Source organism: Archocentrus centrarchus, chromosome 6 (genome assembly GCF_007364275.1).
Source record: "Archocentrus centrarchus isolate MPI-CPG fArcCen1 chromosome 6, fArcCen1, whole genome shotgun sequence".
NCBI classification, from domain to species: domain Eukaryota; kingdom Metazoa; phylum Chordata; class Actinopteri; order Cichliformes; family Cichlidae; genus Archocentrus; species Archocentrus centrarchus.
This window is the reverse complement of record NC_044351.1, coordinates 17319195-17339670: the sequence shown is the minus strand read 5'-3', so window position 1 is coordinate 17339670 and position 20476 is coordinate 17319195. Positions and strand designations below refer to the sequence as shown.

General features: G+C 39.1%; 2 protein-coding genes and 1 long non-coding RNA gene across 7 annotated transcripts; 1 reads left to right on the top strand and 2 right to left on the bottom strand.

The window, feature by feature from the left end:
* Positions 1-1272: 1272 nt before the first annotated feature.
* Positions 1273-11205, bottom strand: LOC115781480 (uncharacterized). Of its 5 annotated transcripts, none has more exons than XM_030731137.1 (26): positions 11132-11205; positions 9697-9810; positions 8385-8456; positions 8197-8289; positions 8002-8073; positions 7564-7656; positions 7388-7477; positions 7021-7107; positions 6846-6935; positions 6525-6563; positions 6349-6426; positions 6179-6253; positions 5896-5985; positions 5244-5333; positions 5081-5164; positions 4904-4978; positions 4730-4819; positions 4566-4649; positions 4389-4463; positions 4218-4307; positions 4053-4124; positions 3082-3162; positions 2596-2664; positions 2366-2491; positions 2127-2274; positions 1273-1999 (listed from the first exon to the last, which is right to left on the bottom strand). In XM_030731137.1, exons 3-26 carry the CDS (start codon positions 8392-8394, stop codon positions 1537-1539), a joined length of 2364 nt encoding a protein of 787 aa, XP_030586997.1. In that variant the 5' UTR covers positions 8395-8456; positions 9697-9810; positions 11132-11205; the 3' UTR covers positions 1273-1536. The 5 variants fall into 5 exon arrangements, with proteins under 5 accessions (XP_030586997.1, XP_030586996.1, XP_030586998.1 ...); XM_030731136.1 differs by having other exon boundaries at positions 9709-9810; XM_030731138.1 differs by lacking the exon at positions 3082-3162 and having other exon boundaries at positions 9709-9810.
* A 79-nt stretch (positions 11206-11284) lies between these two features.
* LOC115781506 (uncharacterized) lies at positions 11285-12735 on the bottom strand. The gene is made up of 3 exons (XR_004020085.1): positions 12128-12735; positions 11390-11440; positions 11285-11303 (listed from the first exon to the last, which is right to left on the bottom strand). It is a non-coding gene; the product is annotated as an uncharacterized LOC115781506 (long non-coding RNA).
* A 137-nt stretch (positions 12736-12872) lies between these two features.
* cyp19a1b (cytochrome P450, family 19, subfamily A, polypeptide 1b) lies at positions 12873-20323 on the top strand. The gene is given in 12 exon segments (XM_030731152.1): positions 12873-13867; positions 16647-16854; positions 17628-17769; positions 17771-18015; positions 18105-18281; positions 18384-18498; positions 18586-18700; positions 18777-18875; positions 18878-18941; positions 19024-19050; positions 19053-19262; positions 19344-20323. Coding segments are annotated over 11 exon segments (1566 nt in total). The 5' UTR covers positions 12873-13867; positions 16647-16715; the 3' UTR covers positions 19577-20323.
* Positions 20324-20476: the final 153 nt, after the last annotated feature.

Genomic DNA, 20476 nt, shown 5'->3' with positions numbered 1-20476 from the left:
TTCCAGCAGAAATATACTGTATACTTTCACTACAGCGGATGGATGTCAGAAGAAATACACTAATACACTCACGGCCACTGTCTTAGGTACACCCGTGTAATTGCTCATACCAATTGCAAATACCAGCCATTCATATGGCAGTAACCCAATGCATTTAGACATATAGGTATGGTCAAGATGACCTGCTGGAGTTTGAACCAAGCATCAGAATGGGGAAGAAAGGTGATTTAAGTGACTTTGAATGTGGCATGGTTGTTGGTGCCAGATAGGCTGATCTGAGTATTTCAGAAACTGCTGAACTACTGGGATTTTCCCACACAACATGTTGAGGGTTTACTGGGAATTGTCCAAAAGAGAGAAGATATCCAGTGAGCTGCAGAAGAGCATTCCTGAAAGCACAACATGTTGAACATTGAAGTAGATGGGCCACAAGAGCAGCAGACCACACTGGGTGCCACTCCTAACACCTAAGAATTGAACAGGTAATTGAAGCTACACTGAATTCACACAGGCTCACCAAAATTGGACAACAGAAGTTTGGAAAAACTTTGCCTGGTCGGCCTGGCAGTTTCTTAATGTCTGCTGCAACATTTGGATGGCAATTAAAGCAGTTCCAAAGCCAAAAGGGTGCCCAACCCAGTACTAGCAAGGTGTACCTGAAGAAGTGGCCAGTGAGTGTGTGGAAGGTTGGAACTTTTCTCTAAGTCAGCTGTCCAAACTAAGACTTGTGATAACAACTCATATAAATGTATATTTAAAGTCTTACTGGGGTTAGGTTGATTGGCTAATCTAAATTGACCATAGGTGTGAATGAGAGCATGACTGTGAGTGTGAAAGGTCGTCTGTCCCTCTGTGTTGGCCCTGCAACAGGCTGGCGACCTGTTCAAGGTGTACCCTGCCTCTCGCCCTATGACAGCTGGGATAGGCTCCAGCCCCCCCGCGACCCTTAACAGGATGTGCGGAAGTGAATGGATGGATGGATGGATGATTCCAAACAAACTAAAAGCTTTTTTTTTGTGTGTCCCTGAAGAGAATGACTCAACCTAGCTATGTAGTCAGCTTAATGAGAACACAGCTCTAAAAACTGTGCATGTGAGGTCAGTTACTCCAGTTTGTCATCTCTGAAGGCTCCTGGACAAAACTTGGCTTGCAGGCCTCTACTGTCCACCACCACCTGCATCATCTGTGCATGTGTGCATTAATTCCCATTAAGACGGGCTCTCAAGACAAGTGAAAAATGCTGAAAATTATACTGACATGGTAGAACCTGGTGCGCACACGTTTTTATTTGATTGGATTATTAGACTTTCACTACAGAAGTCTATCTACAGAAAATTACAAAAATATAAGGTGCTATGAGTACCATTCATCTTTGGTTTATCTTTTTTTTTTTTTTTACAAACAAATTAAAAGTGTACAAAAAGAACAATTACACAATTATTTACCTGTATATTGTGACACATCTAAATCATGCACTGCTGTGTAAATCCAGCAGCATGATGTCTTGGTGATTTTAAAAAGTTTGATTATATTTCTTTAGGTCTTCTTAAATTTAACTCTGCAAGTATTCACACTTCTGTTGTCCCACATGTACAAAAGCTTTTTGTTGGGATAGTATGACAACATGGCCAAGATGCCATTACCTGGCCTTAAATCAAAACTTGCATCCACAGGACTCTTCTTCTTTAAATCGTAGGCATATGTCACCCTTCTGTCTTTGTCGTCTGTGAAATACAGCACCCCACACACGATGAAAGCATTTCCTGCTTTAACTGCCGGGTAGGTGGTGTTTATGACGGACTCTATAGAGAATGTGTCAGGGTTGAGCTTTGCAACCAGTATGCTATCATCTGTGTTTGAGGCAAAGATGACCCACAGTCCATTTTCATCCACAGCAAACTTGAAGTATGTCTTTGAGTTTCGGAAAAGATAAGTAAGGTTGTGGTATTTGGTGTCTGGCATGGTCAGTAATTGCGTTTTCCTTGTGTTCAGGCCAAATCTGTAAAATAAAAATTATTCATCATAAGTAAAGTTTGGTGCAAAACTAAAAAAAACAAAACACTTGTCAAATGATACAGGCATCAAACACCTGAAGACAGGTACAGATGCTTAACGCAAGCACTTACTTTACAAGTCTGTTTTTCCCACCGTTGTGGAAGTAAAATGAGCCTTTATAAACAACATGACCGCACCCCTGGTAGAACCTCTTGATATCTATGGTGTTTTTAGTGTCTTGCAGTGATGAAAGGTTCAGGTCTTCCAATAAAACTCGACCTGGTGAGAAAAAGTTCCCGTTCTGAATCCAGTTAAATAACTCATGAAATCCTGTGACAAAGTGAGAATTCATTGATGCTGCGTAAATCACCTGAAAAATGCTCCGCCAGCCAGTATCGACCGTCATCCAGCTGCGATGCGTCTGACATCCAGGCTCCGTAGGTACTTTGCATTTCACTGGCCTTCTCTGAACATTTTATGCTTTTAATAATACACTCTAAATGAATAAAGGCACGCAGTTAAGTATTTCAATAAACTGTACAATAGAGGCATAATTAGATAATTTGTATAAATTGAAGCTTAATTTAACATGTTTCTTACCACTTTCTATCCATTTGTCATTGGTAGTCAAACTGATCTCATTATTGGTCTGGAGATGATATGAAGAATCTGAAGAAAAAGGACAGATCATTTTTAATGTAAATATTAATGATGTTCATATGCAAGTGATCACTACTCTGTTGGATGGCTATAAAATTACCAACGCTAATGTTTTTTTATTACCTCCACTGAGGAGGTCATGTGTTTGGTACTGTTTGTGTCATTCTGTCTGTAAACACAACAGCTCGAAAGGTTTTGAATGAGTTCTATTAAAACTTTGTAAGGGTGTAGAGCGGGGTCATGTTAATGAGCCATTAAAATTTGGCTTACATCCCTCAAGGTCTTCAAGGTCAACTTAACGATTTATTGGCTGAAATTTGACAAAAAGTAGAAACTATGATTTTTACAAGTGTGGTGTCTTTTGTCAACATATGGTCAGTATTGAGGTCAAATATGGGACATGTGCTGTATGTGGCTGTTTCTCACCACTTTTCATGGGTTTATCATTGACATTTCCGCTGCTATTGAAGGTGTCTTTATTTTTATCCAGTTCTTCAGAAAGTGAAGCTTTAAATTGAAAAAAAAAAACAAAACAAACAAACAAAAAAACAAAAACGCATGAGTGCACAGAGATAGCAATGCTGTTACAGTTAAACAACACTGCAACAACACTCAGGCAGGCTGTGGCATTTAAGCGATGCTCATTTGGGACTAAGGGGCCCAAAGTGTGCCAAAAATCATCCTCCACACCATTACATCACTAACAGCCTGAACTGTTGATACATGGCAGGATGGATCCATGTCTTCATGTTGCTTACATCAATTTCTGGCTCTACCATCCAAATGTTGCAGCAGAAATCAAAACTCATCAGTCTAGACAATGTTTTTCCAATCTTCTATTGTCCAGTATTGAGTGAGTCTTTGTGAATCGCAGCCTCAGTTTCCTGTTCTTAGTGGACAGGAGCGGCACCTGGTGCAGTCCTCTGCTGCTGTAGACTGTCTGCTTCTAGGTTCAATGAGTTTTTATGTTACTGTTGCCTTTCTATCAGCTCAAAGCAGTCTGGCCATTCTCCTCCGAACTCTGCCATCAACAGGGCATTTTCATCTAGAGAACTGCTGCTCACGGGATATTTTCTGGTTTTCGGACCATTGTCTTTAAACCCTAGAGATGGTTGTGTGGGAAAATCCCAGTAGATCAGCAGTTTCTGAAATACTCAGAGGAGCCTGTCTGGCACAGACAACCGTGATACATTCAAAGTCACTTAAATCACCTTTCTTCATGGTTCTTCATGACCATGTCTACATGCCTAAATGCACTGAGCTGCTACAATGTGATTGGCTGACCAGAAAATCCCATTAATGAGGGATTGAACAGGTGGACCTAATAAAGTTATAGAAATAAATAAAGCTATGAGAGTCTCATTCATTCATAAAGAGTGTTACAATGTTAGTCTTACTTGTGATTGTTGCCTCTGTAGCATTTCTTTTAGTAACACTGGAGGTAACATAGATGTCATCTTGATGAATTGCTTTTGACACAAGAAAACAAAGTATAATGTTCATTGTCTTTTTTTTTCTTCCTATATTCAAACTTAGGTTTATGTATACAGTTAATGGTTTACCAGATTCTACTGTTTTTTCTAGAAGTTTCTTAGAGTCAGAAACAGTGAAAGCATCTCTGGTGTTTTCAGCTGGATGTGGTGTTGGTAATTCTGCAGACAAAAATAATACAAATGAGTTAATATACAGATTAACAGTATTACCATAATCAGATACAGTATGGAAGTTTTTACCTGTTTTTATGCTTGTTTTAATGATGGTTCTGCTGCCATTAAATGTTTCAGTCTTTATGTCAGCATCCAGTGGGGCTGTGGAGTGAAATTGCAATAAAGTTTCAGCTTTTTTATTATGAAAGTGAGCAACGAAGGAGGACCGTGTAACTTAATAATTCAAAGCAGATGATTTCTCACCTGTTAATACTCGTACTGGTCCCTCTGTAGCATTTCCAGTGTCTGTATCATTTGAGGTGGCATCCTGATGAAGTAGTATTGGCTCTGGAAAATTGAAAAAAAAACAGTTTTGGCTTTCATGTTTTCTTTTCATGCAGTCAAACTCTGTTTCCTTTGAGGTTTACCAAGTTTTATTTCTGTGTCTGAAAGTATCTCAGAGTCAGAAACTGTGAAAGCATCTCTGGTGTTTTCAGCTGGATGTGGTGTTGGTGATTCTGCAGACAAAAAAAAAAATACAAATGAGTTAATATACAGATTAACAGTATTGCCATAATCAGATACAGTATGGCAGTTTTTACCTGTTTTTATGCTTGTTTGAATGATGGTTCTGCTGCCATTAAATCCATCAGTCTTTGTGTCAGCATCCAGTTGGGCTGCAGAGCAAAATTGCAACAAAGTTTCAGCTCTTTTATTATGAAAGTGAGCAGCGAAGGAGGACCGTGTAACTTAATAATTCAAAGCAGATGATTTCTCACCTGTTAATACTCGTACTGGTCCCTCTGTAGCATTTCCAGTGTCTGTATCATTTGAGGTGGCATCCTGATGAAGTAGTAATAGCTCTGGAAAATAAAAAGCAATCAGTTTTGGCTTTCATGTTTTCTTTTCATGCAGTCAATCTTTGTTTCCTTTGAGGTTTACCAAGTTTTATTTCTGTGTCTGAAAGTATCTCAGAGTTAGAAACTGTGAAAGCATCTCTGGTGTTTTCAGCTGGATGCGGTGTTGGTGATTCTGCAGAAAGAAAGATATTTATTAGAAGAGCTGGCACATTAGAATTTATACCAGCAACAGTCTCTCATTCCTTGTTAGCTTTGGCTTGCTCTCACTGAAATGAAGGTTCGGTTCATTATAAGATCCAAAGCCCTGGATTTTAACAGCAGCTCAGGCATCCTTTTGGATATTTATACTATTTAGAATAGAATAGAATAGAATAGAATAGAATAGAATAGAATGCCTTTATTGTCATTATACAGGATGTACAATGAGATTGGAGGGCCACTCCTGTTCAGTGCCATGTAACAGAAAATCAAACTCTCTAAAATAAAAATATTATAAGAATATTATAATCTAGTATGATCAATATAATCAAGAGCTACTATTTGCAGCTACTATAACTAGTCTTTAAAGTAATTACAAAATAAATTAGTTTCAGTGTCTGAATCATTCAAAGTACCTTGGCTGTCATCATAATAAAATGTTACTAACTCTGCAATATTAAATGAAAGTATTTGGTTGAATTTCTTCTTCTCCTGTATTCAAATTTAAGTTTGTCTCTGCGGTCTTGGTGATTTACCAGGTTTCATTCTTCTGCTGAGATGTTTCTCAGAGTCAGAGACGTTCAAAGTATCTGCGGCGTTTCCAGGTGGATGTGCTGTTGGTGATTCTTCAGAAAGAAAGAGAAGATTTAACTATGAGCACTGATGCAGACATTAGATATGTATACAAGTGAGATTAAAATTTTTTTAATAATTCCAAGTTAAATTTATCTCACTGTTCCTGAGATGAAAATAAAAAGCCTAAATCATGAATTTCCATATTTGTAACAGGCCAATGTTTAAATATCTTGGTGAATTTACCACTTTTTACAGTTGCATTAATGAAAGTTTTGCTGCCGTTAAACGAGCCACTGTTTGGGTCGGCGTCAGGTGAAGCTGTAAATTGAAGAAGACAAATTTCCCCATTTCTAATTTGCATAACAAAGAGAGGATGTTTTTCAGCTCATAAATCAAAGCACAGGATTTTTTACCCGTTAATAATTTCACTGGTCCCTTTGTAACATCTTCAGCGTTGGTATCATTAACGGTGTGAATAAAGGGTCTCAAGCCTAGAAAAATGAAAACCTTATCATTAATCAGTCCTGGTGATTTTTTTTATGTTGCGTTTTTGTGTCCAGAAGTTTCTCAGGGTTAGAAATGTTCATACCTCCTCTGGTGTTTTCAGCTGGACGGGCTGTTGGCGATTCTGCAGAAAGAAAGAGAAGATTTAACTTGAAGAGTCGGCGCACACGTTAGATAAGGTCTACAGTGATATTCAGATAGTTAACTGCTTTAATTTGAAGCGCAAACTCACACTGAACACCTTTAAACAGTCTCACATTTCCGGTTAAATTCAGTTTGAGGTTTCTGAGATTATTTATCTCAAAGTTGGGAAATCCCTTAAAGTTAAACACAGCAACCATAACAAAATATCTTAAATGAAAAGAAAAAACAAAGAAAAAACTAATCTAAGAAACTGATTTAATACCTGTTAATTTTCCTGGTCCTTCTGTAACCTCTTCAATGTCTGTAAGAATCACCGTGCTGTAGCTGGAATCTTGATGAACTGGTGCAGGCTCTAGAATTTTTTTAAGTGTTGGGTTTAACTAGATCTTTTTATCTAGTCAAATTTTGCGTTTGTCTCTAAAGTCTTGGTCGTTTACCTGATTCTGTTTTATTGCCCAGTTTCTCAGAGTCAGAGACATTAAAAGCATCTCTGATGTTTTCAGCTGGATGTGCTGCTGGTGATTCTGCAGAAAGAAACACAAGCTGTAACTGGATGATTGGATACATACTTTAAGCAGCAGGAGTCATTGAAGAAGCAAACAGCTCATCCAAACAATCTTTATCTCATTCACGTGTAGTTTAAAATCATAAAATTAATTCACACGTTTTAGAGCATCTCCAATTAGTACTTGTTTGTAAATGTATAGTTTTTAAAATCTATGTGAAGCAGTTTACATTCATTATAAAACATTCCACCTTCTCTTAAATTCATAGCAAAGACGTGTCAATCAAATGTTTGCTTACCAGCTTCCAAATATGTGCCTGAAAGTTCCTCAAAGACAGTAAAGTTCAAGACATTTCCAGCATCGTGAGGTTGACTCTGTGTCGGTAACACTGTGGCATTAAAGAGGAAATCCAATACAATGAGTATAGTAGGAAATAAAGATTTGAGTGTACAATGAATGAGTGCCAGTATTAACCTGTTAATAAATTTATCGGTGCCTCTGTAACATTTTCCAGATTGGTTTCAATCAAGCTGTCACCTTCGTAAACTGGGCGAGGTGAAACCAACTCTGCAGAAAACAAACATGATCAGCATAATCATAAACGTTTTGTATGAATCCAGATACAATATTATATCCATGGCCTTCAAGTACAAAGTCAGCCGTTAGCTAATATTCGTGGGGACCAATTATTCTTTTCCTTAATCTCAGTGTTACGATGGTGGATATTCATATTAAACATGGCCAAAGGTTCAAATAAGGAGGTCCCAGGGGGCCAAAATGGAAATGACCATAACACAGCCCCTTTAATTTAGTGTCTAATGTGGGTGGGGGGTGCCATTAATAAACAATTTTTATTTGTATCCAGAAGTGATGTGGCAACAGCAAACACAACATATTCTGACATTTGTTTACCACTTTTCATTGTAGCATCAGTAACATTTCTGAAGGAGTAGCTGTTGTTGCCTGAGGCTCCAATAAGCAGGCCTGGGGGAGGAATTGACACATTTACAAATATCAGTGGTTTTATTCTGCAGCATTTTAATTATGACACAGGAAACAAATGTTTATAATTATGGCTACAATTAATTAAAGTTCAGTATTTCTCACCTGCTGATGATTTAACAGGGACCTCTGTGACATTTTCCTCATTGGTAACATTCAAGGTGTCGCGGCTGTGGTTTCGATAAAAAGACACTGACTCTAGAAAAATAAAAGATCTAGAGTTTGATACTTCTTACATATTCAGATATTAGTCTGCCAAACAAGTCTTTCTATCACTCACAATGATTACTAACCAAATTCCATATTTGTGTCAGTAACATTCAAAACATTTGTGGTGTTATCAGCTGGACGTGGTGTTGGTGATTCTGTGAAAAGAAAAATGGCAGAGACATAAATTAATATTATTTCCTTCTCTAAAAAAGAATAAACGGAATACCACAAACCTATACTCAAAATCATCAGAGCACCATCCATTCATCCATCCATCCATCCATCCATCCATCCATTTTCTTCAGCTTATCCAATTCAGGTTCACAGGTTGTCAGAGCTCATCTATTGTAATTCTTTTCTTACATTTATTTACTGCCATTTTCTGTGTTGTTTCAATGAAGGCCTCATTGGTCAATAAAGGAGATTAATGTAAATATAATTTGAAGAAAATGAAGGGCTAGGTTTTGTTCTTTTTAATTTTGGTTTACTTTAAAACTCAGCAACTGATTTTAACGCTCTGAGGTCTAAGTCATCATCAGTGATGACCCTGAGCCTAACGCTAACTCTAAGCAATCAGAATATGTCATTTAGTTTTTTGTTAAGTTGTTCTTAGTAATAAGGGAACAACAAACTAATCATTCTAACTGACGTGCTTAAAAAACTATTTACATTTTTTCCAAAAAAGTCATTTTTGACTCTCTCCCAAATTTAACATTATATCCTGTTAGTCTTGTATATAAATATGTCTTTTCAAGCCTGTGAATCACTGCCCCGGGTGTACCCCTTCACCAGCCCTATAACAGCTGGGATAGACTCCAGCCCCAATGCAATCATCATGGAGCTATCTATCCATACAGAGAGAGGAAGGACGGAAGGAAGGAAGGAAGGAGGAAGGAAGGAAGGAAGGAAGGAAGGAAGGATGGATGGATGGATGGATGGATGGATGGATGGATGGATGGATGCCTCTAAGACCAGTGTTTGGGAAATTAAGTTTACAGACAACATGGCCGACACTAACTGACTAAACAAAACGGAAACAAATCCAGACAATTAAATATTGTAAATTAAAATCAGAATAAAAGTTATTAATCTTGTTTCTGGGGGAGAATGGCTTCTGTGTTTATAAATTTGTGCATGAGCAGAAAACATTTCCTCTTAGCGGTAAAACAACTAAACTGTGCATGTCACACTGGCTGACCAACATGATAGCCCATCAAGTTGAACTGAAATCTGAAATCTACCGAAATCTAATCCACAGTGAACAAAATCAATTCAACTCTCAGCTAACACTTTCTTTACACACACAGATTTTGGAGCATGACTTAATAATCGCTTTATTTTCATATTATGTTTGATGTCCTTTCTGTGAAGATGAAATATGCTGGTTTACTGTACCATTGTTCCTACCCTTTGACGTGTGGCTTTGACGAATACTTCCTTCATTGATCCTGTTTTTCACTTCACTGGAACAACAGGCAGGACAGGGTGGACCAGGTGGACCAGGAGGACCTTTATATACACAGATCATCAGAAATCTGACACGCTAAACAGATCTAATTAACAGCACTGCTGATATAGACTCTTTAAGATCAAATGAATTACATTTACAAAGTGAAAAGTCTTAACATAAATCATCTCAGGGCATTTTTCTTATAAGGTAAAAAAGGGTGTAAAGTAAAGACTACACATGGTGGGGAGGAAAAACTCTCTTTTTATGCTCATTTTGAATGTTATCAACTAAAAGGCTGTTATCGGTTATTACCACTTTCATAAATATTGCTGGATAATATGAGTTGAGTGATTTTTAACAGGAAGACACACCAGGCTGCGTCACATTTAGGGAGATCAGTCATCAGCCTTGGACTGGTTGGATTAAGGGGAGAGAGGAGAAAAGAGTTTAAAGAGACTAAGCAGGTTGGCTGGATCAGAAACATTCAGCTCCAGAGCCAGAGATAGCTGCAGAAAGCACAGGGAGAGGGAAGCACAGACTGTGGAAAAGAGAAGACACAAACTTAATAACACTCTGTGGTCATGGCATTTTGATGCTTGGAGAGTGAAAGAGAAAAGAATAGAGGAAAGGTGCTCAGTGCATGATGGGAGGTTCCCCTGACACAGGAGCAAAAAAGAACATTTTAAAACTAATCTTAAAACAACTCAAACTCACAAACTCAAAGCGGTTTAAAATGAGAGCAGCCTGATAGCTGAAGGCTCTGTCTCCCACTTAAATGCTGAAAATTTGAGGACCTGAAGTAAGCCTGCCCTCTGGTGCTATCTAGATTATATGGCATTATGACATCTATAATACATGTGAAAGTGTGAGAGGATTTTTAATTCAGTTCTAGATTTAACAGGCAGTCATGAAGAGACGCTATTATGACCTCTCCTTCTAGTCCCTGTCTGTACTCTTGCTGCAGAGCTTTAGACCAGCTGTATCCTGTTATTAAGGTAACTAAAGTAGTCTGACCTAGAAGCTGATCTGAGATGCCATGCAGAGTCACTGAAATGAAGCAGTGAATGAATGAAAGATAAAAACTCTGCCCACACTGTGATTTCCTGTTTCAAAACAACTAAAATACTATAATTCAGTCTAATCAGTGTTAATCACTGCAGCAAACATTTATAGCACAGCAGTAAACAGCCATGTGACAGCTAAATACAAGTTTCTTGCAGACAGCGAATGAGACATTCGTGTTGTGCAATCACAGCTGAACAATAAAAGACTGTTTGAAACACAGTAACAACTTCTGTTTCTGGGAATATTTGTCTGTTTTTGTACACTCTTCTGAATGCAAACTTGCAAAACTGTTGAAATATGTATAAAATTTCTCACCTTTTCGTCCCCGTCTCCCCTCTGGCCCCGGTGGACCTGTGGTCCAGGTGAACCAGGTCTACCCTGTGGACCTGACAAACAAAAACATTTGTTTTTTTAGGAATTTAGATTTTACTAAGTAAATTTACTCAGTCACCTGAAGTGTCAATTTTTACCTGGGGTCCAGGTGGGCCTGGAGAGAAAAAAACAAATATATTACAAAAACTGATTGCAGTTAAAGCACCAATGAAAACCATGGAGAATTTTTACGACATGCACCTGTTAAACAAATTCCTCTGGAGCTATTACACATGTCTATGAAGGCTTGACCTGAAATCAAGAAAAAGAGAAAAAGACAAAGAAAGTTGTGATTAAGTGTAAGTTAAGTATGTAGGAAACCTTCTGAGCTTTTATTTTGATCTTTTATCACTTTGAACAACTCAGTTGTGTCACACCTACAACTGTAACAGTGTTCGCTCTCAAGAATCCAACGAAAGAAATAGTCTCATCAATAGAGCTGCAGCAGTTAGGTCAAATATTCATACATGAATGACAACAATAATCATAAGGAAAAATCCCTAAAATTGTCTCATTCCTGCTTCTTAAATGTGGCTCTTTGCTGGTTTTTATCTTTAGGCTTCAGATGACGCAAACTGAAACTGAAGATTAATTGATAATAAAAACAATGACGCAGCCCCCACTCCCCCATAAAGTATGCAGTAGCATGCTTTGAAGAAATGCCAGTTTGTAGTAAATGTGAGCACAGCCGTGGGAGGAGCAGGTATGCTCCACTTCTCAGAGTACTTTTCCAGGAAGCACTCAAAAGCAGAAATTTGTTAATGGCTGCAACAGATGCTTGGATTCTTTAGATTACATGGAGATGCCTCTAATATCCCTATTACAGATGACAGCAAACTCAAATGTAAAAAATTCCACCTCTGTTCTGTTTCATAATAATACAGTAAACAACCTATATTAACAATCCTACAGAAACATCCAAGCATGTTGGTGTCTTACAGGGACCATAGAGTATGTCATGAGCATCAGCATATCCTTCTGATCTTGGCTTTGTGTTGGGTCTCCTTCCTGGTTTCTCCTGCTGCGGTGGAGCTTCCTAAACTCTCTGGCCTGTCCCAGGTTGGTGGGCAGGATTCCCGCTCGCACGCTGCAGCTCTGTGTCAGCTCCTGCATCTGGGACTCCAGCTTGCCCAGCTCGTCTGCCAACTCTTTCTGCCGAAACAACAGAAACACTAAACCTGCAGAGCTCAGGAGCAGCAGCAGGCACATCCCCACCAGCAGCATTTTCCACATGAGAAAAACTCCACTTCTCTCTTTCATGTTTGCACCCTGTTCCTTGGTCCTCTACTGCACAGTGATGTGGGCTGTGTAATTCAGAAGCACATACAGCACATTTCTGAACACCTGCCAGCAGATGACACGTCAGAGAGAAACCACACTGGAGCTTTTGGAGAGGAACAAGCATGTCAAAATCTGTCTGGAACTACAGAGAGGGACACGTGATGCATTGCATAATAACAAACATCTGCGAAACTGTTGAAATCTGTAGGCTTGCTTGATTTAAATGCAGCTAATAGACATATTTCCAGAATGACATATCCTGCAGACAACGTGGTGCTTCTAATCGTTCTGGTGCTCTTTCTCTCACTATTTTCTTCAGCCTGTCCCACTCAAAATTACATGGAAGTGGAATAAATAAGCCTGGAACAAGGGAAACATTGTTTGGATCTACAAAAGAACTTTCAGAGAGCTCTCAACAAATGTATGTGAGTGTGTGGCAGTACATGGGTGTCAGAATATCCTTTTGATAAAAGGGGGTTTTCATATTTTGTTTTGGTTTTATTTATCTCAATATGCATTTCCAAATTAAAAAAAAAAAAATCAATGTTACATAATTTTGATCTATTTGTACTGATTTACTGCTAAGCTTGGGGGGAAAAAAACAGGCCAGTGTAGCTTCTATTACAAAGAGAAAGGCATGTCTTTCAGCCAGTTTCAGAGCCAAACCAGCACATCAACCCGTAGATGTGTGGCCAGTATCCTTATCCACAGCATACCAGCTATTCACAGGTACTGAGCTTGAAGGACAGCTCATTCACAAAACGTTTGCATTACCAGTTTTTTTACTTTCAAAAGTGTATTACACTGGACTAATACATACAGTCAATCATTTAGACTACATTATTAAAATAATTAAATTCTTATGACTAAGCTTTAAAGAATTGTGACATTTTTTAATTCTCCTTTTTTCCTTTTGAACTCCTGAGTAAGTCCTTGCCTCCTTTGACACAGGTCAGTCTGACCCAGCTAATTAATTTCCCTTTGAAAAGCCTCCTGAGTTGATGAATTGGACAGTGGGGTTTCTCTGGGTGCAACAAAGCTAAATGTGAAGTAAGCCCATCTAAAACCTAATGTAGAGTGCAACCAGTGAAAGACCTGCAGGTTCTTCATTCTTGTGAATAAAAAAACACCTTCTTTGTTCAGTCTGAAGCTGCTTTGTGGTCCAGACGTGCACTGCTGTGTCTCAGATTCAGTCCTCTGCTATAGCGCTTGTAACCCTGAAGTGACTGTCTCTCCAGGCAACCGTTAAAGTGAAAGCTCAACCAGTGGATTTACAAACACTTGAATCACTGCGATTTATTTGCACAAAGGATGTTGGTCACCTTTAAAACCAGTGGTGGAAGTACTGCACCTCTTTAAATTGTACTCTAGGTTGTGCAGAAGCAGGAGAGGAACGAAGTAAGTAGAACCATTAAATCCTTTATTTAATTATTTTTTGCAGATTATTAAATGCGCAACTTTTAGATTTTCTAGATATTTTTAATTTTGCTTGTTTGGCCCTTATATTGAGACACTGTGGTTGTAGTTAGACTTTAATTTGAACTGCATTTCTTGTGTTGGTATGGCTGAAATCAGACCTTGGATATGTTAAGAAATCGATTGTTTCGCTCAATTTCAGACTTGCTTATCAAGCATTTATTTATTTAATTAATTTTTTTAAATTTAATGTGCCCACATTTCCCTGCCCATCAGTGTTCTATTGATGCAGTTTGACAGCTTTCTGCAGCACATCACAAAACCCTGTGATAGGAAAATGACTATAAAGGCATAAATAATTAATCAAACATCAAAGAAAAATAAGTTAATTACTGTAATTACTGTACCTCTGATACCAACTACTTCAGTAATACAAATAGTTCATCATAAAGCTTAATGTGGGTGTAAGTAGTAATAAGCCTGCAGCATTGTTGATTTATGACCGACAGGTGGGTGACAGGTGGGGGTCAAAGGTCAATGTGCGTACATGAGCGTCCTCGTGCGCGTGCGTGTGTGTGATCGTGCGTGATCGAATGATTTATGATTATCAGCTGCATGTGTGTGAGTGGAGGAGTGCCCTAACAAAATGATTCTCACAGTCTCTCTCCCACTATCTCTCAAGACTTCATCAAAAGGGGAATCCCATCCACACTGTTTGTGAAGATGCTTAAATAAACTCTTTCTTTAACAGGTGATATCTGAGCATCAAAGGGGGTAATTCTCCACACGCAATTATACCATCTGTTTTTTAACTAAAAGACAATGCACACTTTAGCTGACTGGCAAAAAAACAGACCATCACCTGTTGAAATCCTGCTGAATTCCTGTTTCCCACGCTCTCTCTCCCACTCTCTCTCTCATTACAAGAAGACTTCATCACAAGGGCAAACCCATTCATACTGTTTGGGACGATGCTTAAATAAACTCCTTGTTAAACAGGTGATATCTGAGCATCAAAGGGGGTAATTCTCCACACGCAATTATAGCATCTGTTTTTACTAAAAGTGGTGCAGAATTCAGCTGACTGACATAAATCAGACCCACTACCTGATGAAATCGTTCCAGATCCATGCTTTATTTTCACGCGCAAATAATTACAGCAACGTTTTTTACTAAAAGTCAATGCAGCGCAAAAATAAATTAAAAAAAAAATACAGGTATAACTACAAATCCCATCAGCTCGTCAGTTTCTTAAAAAAATGAAAAGTTATGTGGTTATTTTTAATTTGATTTAACAATCAGGATATAATGATAATACACATGGCAGGACGCAGTACTTTTCCAGAGCGAACAGGTGGTGGTTAAAAGAAGGACTGAGGGGAGGGTTTTCAAACCAAACAGGACACAGTCATAAAATAGGGTTGTGGTTTTATAAAGCAGGCATGGCGAAGCCGTAACATTCACTAATACTCATTGTGAAGACGAACGCTGCGCCCCTTTCCCTCGTTTTTCCACAGACTCCGGCGCAAATGCTACTCTCTCTGTCTTTTTAAATGGATTCAGGTAAGCATATTCTTTTACACAAAATTATGCAAACCAAACTGTATTCTGTATATCATCTCATTTCTTTTTAAAAAAAAAAAAATAATAATAATAATGGTGTGTTTGTGTATTACATGAATGATGGCTACATAACTAAAAATTTTTTTTTTGTTTTTCCAGACGTTAAAACTTCAACTGTTACAACTTCACAACCATCACAGATGCTGCCGTTCCTCCTCTCCTGATTCCTCATCTTCTTCACTTTCACCATCTCACCAAATACCTGAAGAGCAACTGACGAAGTACGGCGTCGCGGCCGTTAAGCTCGTCACACTACGCCTTCTGTGTACGGCGGTGGAGAAGTATCAAGAAGAGATATGCTACGAATGTCGAGTCAAACGCCCTATCGATAAGCACCACAGTTGTATGCAGCATATTCCTGATTTCTTCTATGGTCGCCATTACGACGAAGTGATGAAAAGATTCAGGTCGGATCGTCTCATTCCTGCCATCAGGCTTTTCTTATGGTCAAACAGTCTGGACGACGCACGTAAGGATTTCACACAGATTGTGGAAGCCCAAGCGTCTGAATTGAAAGATACATTAAACATCATAGAAGCCATAGAGAGTGTGCGTTATGAACTGAGGGAGGAGTATTTCTTTGAGGACTTACCAGTAGAGCTTCTCATGGTGGAAAACTATTGGCTAGGCAAACACAGGATGTGTATGTAATACATTCTCTGTATTTTTGGTTTATGGGGTGTGTGGAGAATTACCCCCTTTGATGCTCAGATATCACCTGTTAAAGAAAGAGTTTATTTAAGCATCTTCACAAACAGTGTGGATGGGATTCCCCTTTTGATGAAGTCTTGAGAGATAGTGGGAGAGAGACTGTGGGAATCATTTTGTTAGGGCACTCCTCCACTCACACACATGCAGCTGATAATCATAAATCATTCGATCATGCACGATCACACACGCACGCGCACGAGGACGCCCATGTACCCACATTGACCTTTGACCCCCACCTGTCACCCACCTGTCGGTCATAAATCACCAATGCTGCAGGCTTATTACTACTGGTGTATTTTGGTTTAAATGTGCCTCAGTGCTATGTTACGTCTCAGACTGAAGGACAGACTCTACAGGAGATTAGAGAGGAGGAAAAGGAAGGCTGTCCACAGACTGATCATCTTCTGTTTTGTCTGCTGGTTAAAAGATCTGCAGGCGAACTGCAGTCACAGTGCGTGTGCTCCGTTGTGCGTACCTGGCGAGGGTTACACAGAGGATGCTGCCAGTAGAGAAGCTCACCATTGGCCCCATGGTGGTTGATACGGCATCTGAAGTCACAGCCCTTCTGCTCTTTCTGCTGCTCTTGTTGCTACTTTTCACCACCTGGAGACAAAGAAAACACCCACAAGTTCCAGGTGAGAGACTTCTGCTTCTATCGACTCCTAATGCAAAATGAGGCAGAGCCAATTCTATTTTGAACAGCATTGTTAAATGCCTTGAAAAGATCTCTTAAATTAAATTTAGATGATTATAAGACAGTTACTGTACATATACATTTCCTATAGAGAGATATTTATTTGGTACAGGATGAAAATTAAGGTAATGGTGTCTGAATTAAAGTGTGTTTACTGTACTTCTGATACAAAATATAACTATTTACATATCATAGTAATTAATTAATTAATTAATGTGGTGGAAATCTGAAACAAATTAAAAACTGTGAGGCTCCAAAGTGTCTTTTATATTACCTTTGCAAATTGATCAAATACAGACAAGGTCATTGAGCATCTGACGACAAAGAAAGGGAGCCCCTCAACCTTTTAAGCATGGACATCCTAGACACAGAAGGTCTACAGTTCATGGTTTACTCAACGATGCCACAGAACGATTAAATCAGAGCTGATTCCTTCTTTCTATAACTTCACACAAAGAGTCTCTGTTTCACAGCTCCATTCCTGTGAACTGATGAAGGTTCATAGAGAAGTCAGACACAGTTACACACAGAACAAAAAATGCTGTCCTTGCTTGCCAATCTCCACTATACTGAGATCAGAGCCTGGCAGCTATCCCAAAAAAACTGCACTATCTTTCTCAGAGTAATCCCAGCAGATAAGGTTCTTGCTAATCTGGTGTAGGAGTCGAGTACTGAGTATTACATCGGAAATCATGACCCACTTCTCTTTGTCAGGTCCTTCCTTCTTAGCAGGACTTGGTCCAATTCTCTCCTACAGCAGATTCATCTGGACTGGGATTGGAACAGCGTGCAACTACTACAACAACAAATATGGTAGCATTGTGCGGGTGTGGATTAGTGGAGAGGAGACCCTGATTTAAGCAGGCAAGTGTTTTTGAGATTAAACTGAATTTGTTTTGCAGTAAACGTTCTGGCAGGATAAATGTAAGGCCTGGTTTCTTCTGCAGGTCCTCTGAAGTGTACCATGTTTTGAGAAGTGCCCACTACACCGCCAGATTTGGCAGCAAGAAAGGACTTCAGTGTATTGGCATGTACGGAAATGGTATCATTTTCAATAGTGATGTCCCGCTTTGGAAAAAAGTGAGGACATATTTTTCTAAAGGTGAGGAATTACCGTACACAGTGAGCACATACAGTAGTTAGACTATTGCTTTTTATAAAATTGATGACCTGTTGCATCATACTTTGTAGCTCTGACTGGACCCGGCCTGCAGAGGACTGTGGGAATCTGTGTGAGCTCCACAGCCAAACACCTGGACAGCCTGCAGGATATGACTGATCCCTCTGGACATGTGGATGCTCTCAATCTCCTGAGAGCCATTGTGTTGGACATCTCCAACAGGATGTTCCTCAGGCTGCCACTAAACGGTCAGCTGCATGTTTACTGCATGTTTTTCTCGAACTGCTTATTATGGCACTGAAACCTGCATCTCCTGATAATTTTTTTTTTTTTTGTTCTAAATAATTTAGAGAAAGACTTATTGATGGTAATTCACAACTACTTTGAGACCTGGCAAACAGTTCTAATAAAGCCCGATTTATTCTTCAAGGTGGGATGGCTGTACAACAAGCATAAGAGAGCAGCGTAAGATCTTTGAGACATCACAGTAACTCAATGTTAGGTTTGAGATTTCTTCAACTTAATGTTTGTGCTGCTTTTTTGTGCCAACAGCCAAGAACTGCAAGGTGTGATGGAGCGCCTGCTTGAAATTAAGAGAAAGATGATTAAAGAAGCTGAGAAACTGGATGATGATCTTGACTTTGCAACAGAGCTCATCTTCGCTCAGGTCAGTCCTCTTTGGATGCTAACTGTGTCATGCTCTGATAATATTGTTTATTGCTCTCTTATTCTCTTTTCACAGGAATCATGGAGAGCTTTCAGCAGATAACGTCAGGCAGTGTGTGCTGGAGATGGTGATTGCAGCACCTGACACGCTTTCCATCAGCCTCTTCTTCATTGCTGATGCTGCCTGAAACAAAACCCAGACATAGAGTTGCAGCTGGTGGAGGAGATGAACAATGTCTTGAGTTAGTGCAGCTTTACAGTGATTCAATATTCATGGCTTCGCTCTGGGAAATAGAACTGTTCTCACAGATCTTTCATTTCCAGATGATAAAGATGCAGAAAACATCGATTATCAAGTCTGAAAGTGATGGAGAGTTTCATCAACGAGTCTTTGAGGTTTCATCCTGTGGTGGATTTCACAATGCGGAAAGCGCTGGAGGATGATGACATCACAGGCACAAAAATCAAGAAAGGAACCAACATCATTCTCAACATTGGTCTCATGCACAAGACCGAATTCTTCCCCAACCTAAAGAGTTCAACCTCAAGAACTTTGAAAAACAGTAAGTGAGCTGAGTGTGGTTTGATAGGAAGGGTTTCTTGGTTAAAAAAAACCATTTGAGTCTTACTTCTCTGTTTGGCAGGTACCCAGCCGTTACTTACTCCAGCCCTTTGGCTGCGGGCCTCGTTCCTGTGTGGGCAAACACATCGCCATGGTGATGATGAAGGCCATCCTGGTCACTCTGCTGTCTCGGTACACTGTGTGTCCTCGCCAAGGCTGCACACTCAACAGCATCAGGCAGACCAACAACCTGTCACAGCAGCCAGTGGAAGACGAGCGCAGCCTGGCATGCGCTTCATCCCACGAACGACATAATCTCAGCACAACAAGCTGTGAACATAAGAGTGTTTTTACACTTTGGATGAAAACATCTTGAAATGGGTGTAACTGCCTTAACGAAGTCCTGAACTAGGAAATACTAACATGAAATTTGCAATAACAGCACATGTATGCAGCTTCAGCATTGCTAACCTTTAACCTGTTAATCACAAGTATAGATTTCTAGCCTCGTTTTAAAACACCATAAAGTTGATGTTTTGACATTTTACATGGGTCATACTGTTAATAAAGACACTTTTAGAATGAAATAAAACCAAAAATAAATAAATCACATGCAGAGTTATAATGGTTATGTATTTTCCATTGGTTTTTATTTTGTTTTCAGTTAATTCTCATCTAATTTAATTTTTATTGTTTAAATACGCTATATGGACAAAAGTGCTGGGCCACCTATGTTAGAGGAACCGCTCAGCCCTGGAAGCCCGTGCCATGAAGCTCCCCGCACACAGTTTTTCTGCTGTTAATGCCAGAGGAGCTTTGGAGCTCTGCAGTTACTGGGTCAGCAGAGCGTTGCTGACTTTTACGCACTACGCTCCTCAGAGCTCGGAAACTCCCACTTTATCTGGGTTACATGATTCCTAAATGCTTACACTTTGCAATAATACAATAATTTGCTTTTCTAATAGTTTTGATTTGTGTTTAGGGTAAGATGTAAGGAATTGAGAACAATACAAATACAACACTTTGGGAAGACAGCTGAAACATCACACATCAGTCCATCCTCATTCTGGCTGTGTTCACAAATTTGGTTAAATTATCTTGAAGACTTTTTACTTTTGTAGTCACGCAACATTTCTGATTTTTCTTTTTTCCAATTTTTATTTTAGAGAACCAAAATGTACTTTTTCCGTTTTATTTTTAAAGTTTTACTTAACT

Bases quoted from the DNA above. Each gene is read 5' to 3' on its own strand.
- LOC115781480 (XM_030731137.1), bottom strand. The intron at 6,427-6,524 runs GTATGAACATTT...TCATTTTTCTAG, and splicing joins AGCTGAAAACACCAGAGGAG to GCTTGAGACCCTTTATTCAC. The intron at 5,334-5,895 runs GTAAATCACCAA...TTCTTTCTGCAG, and splicing joins CAGCAGAAGAATGAAACCTG to AATCACCAACACCGCATCCA.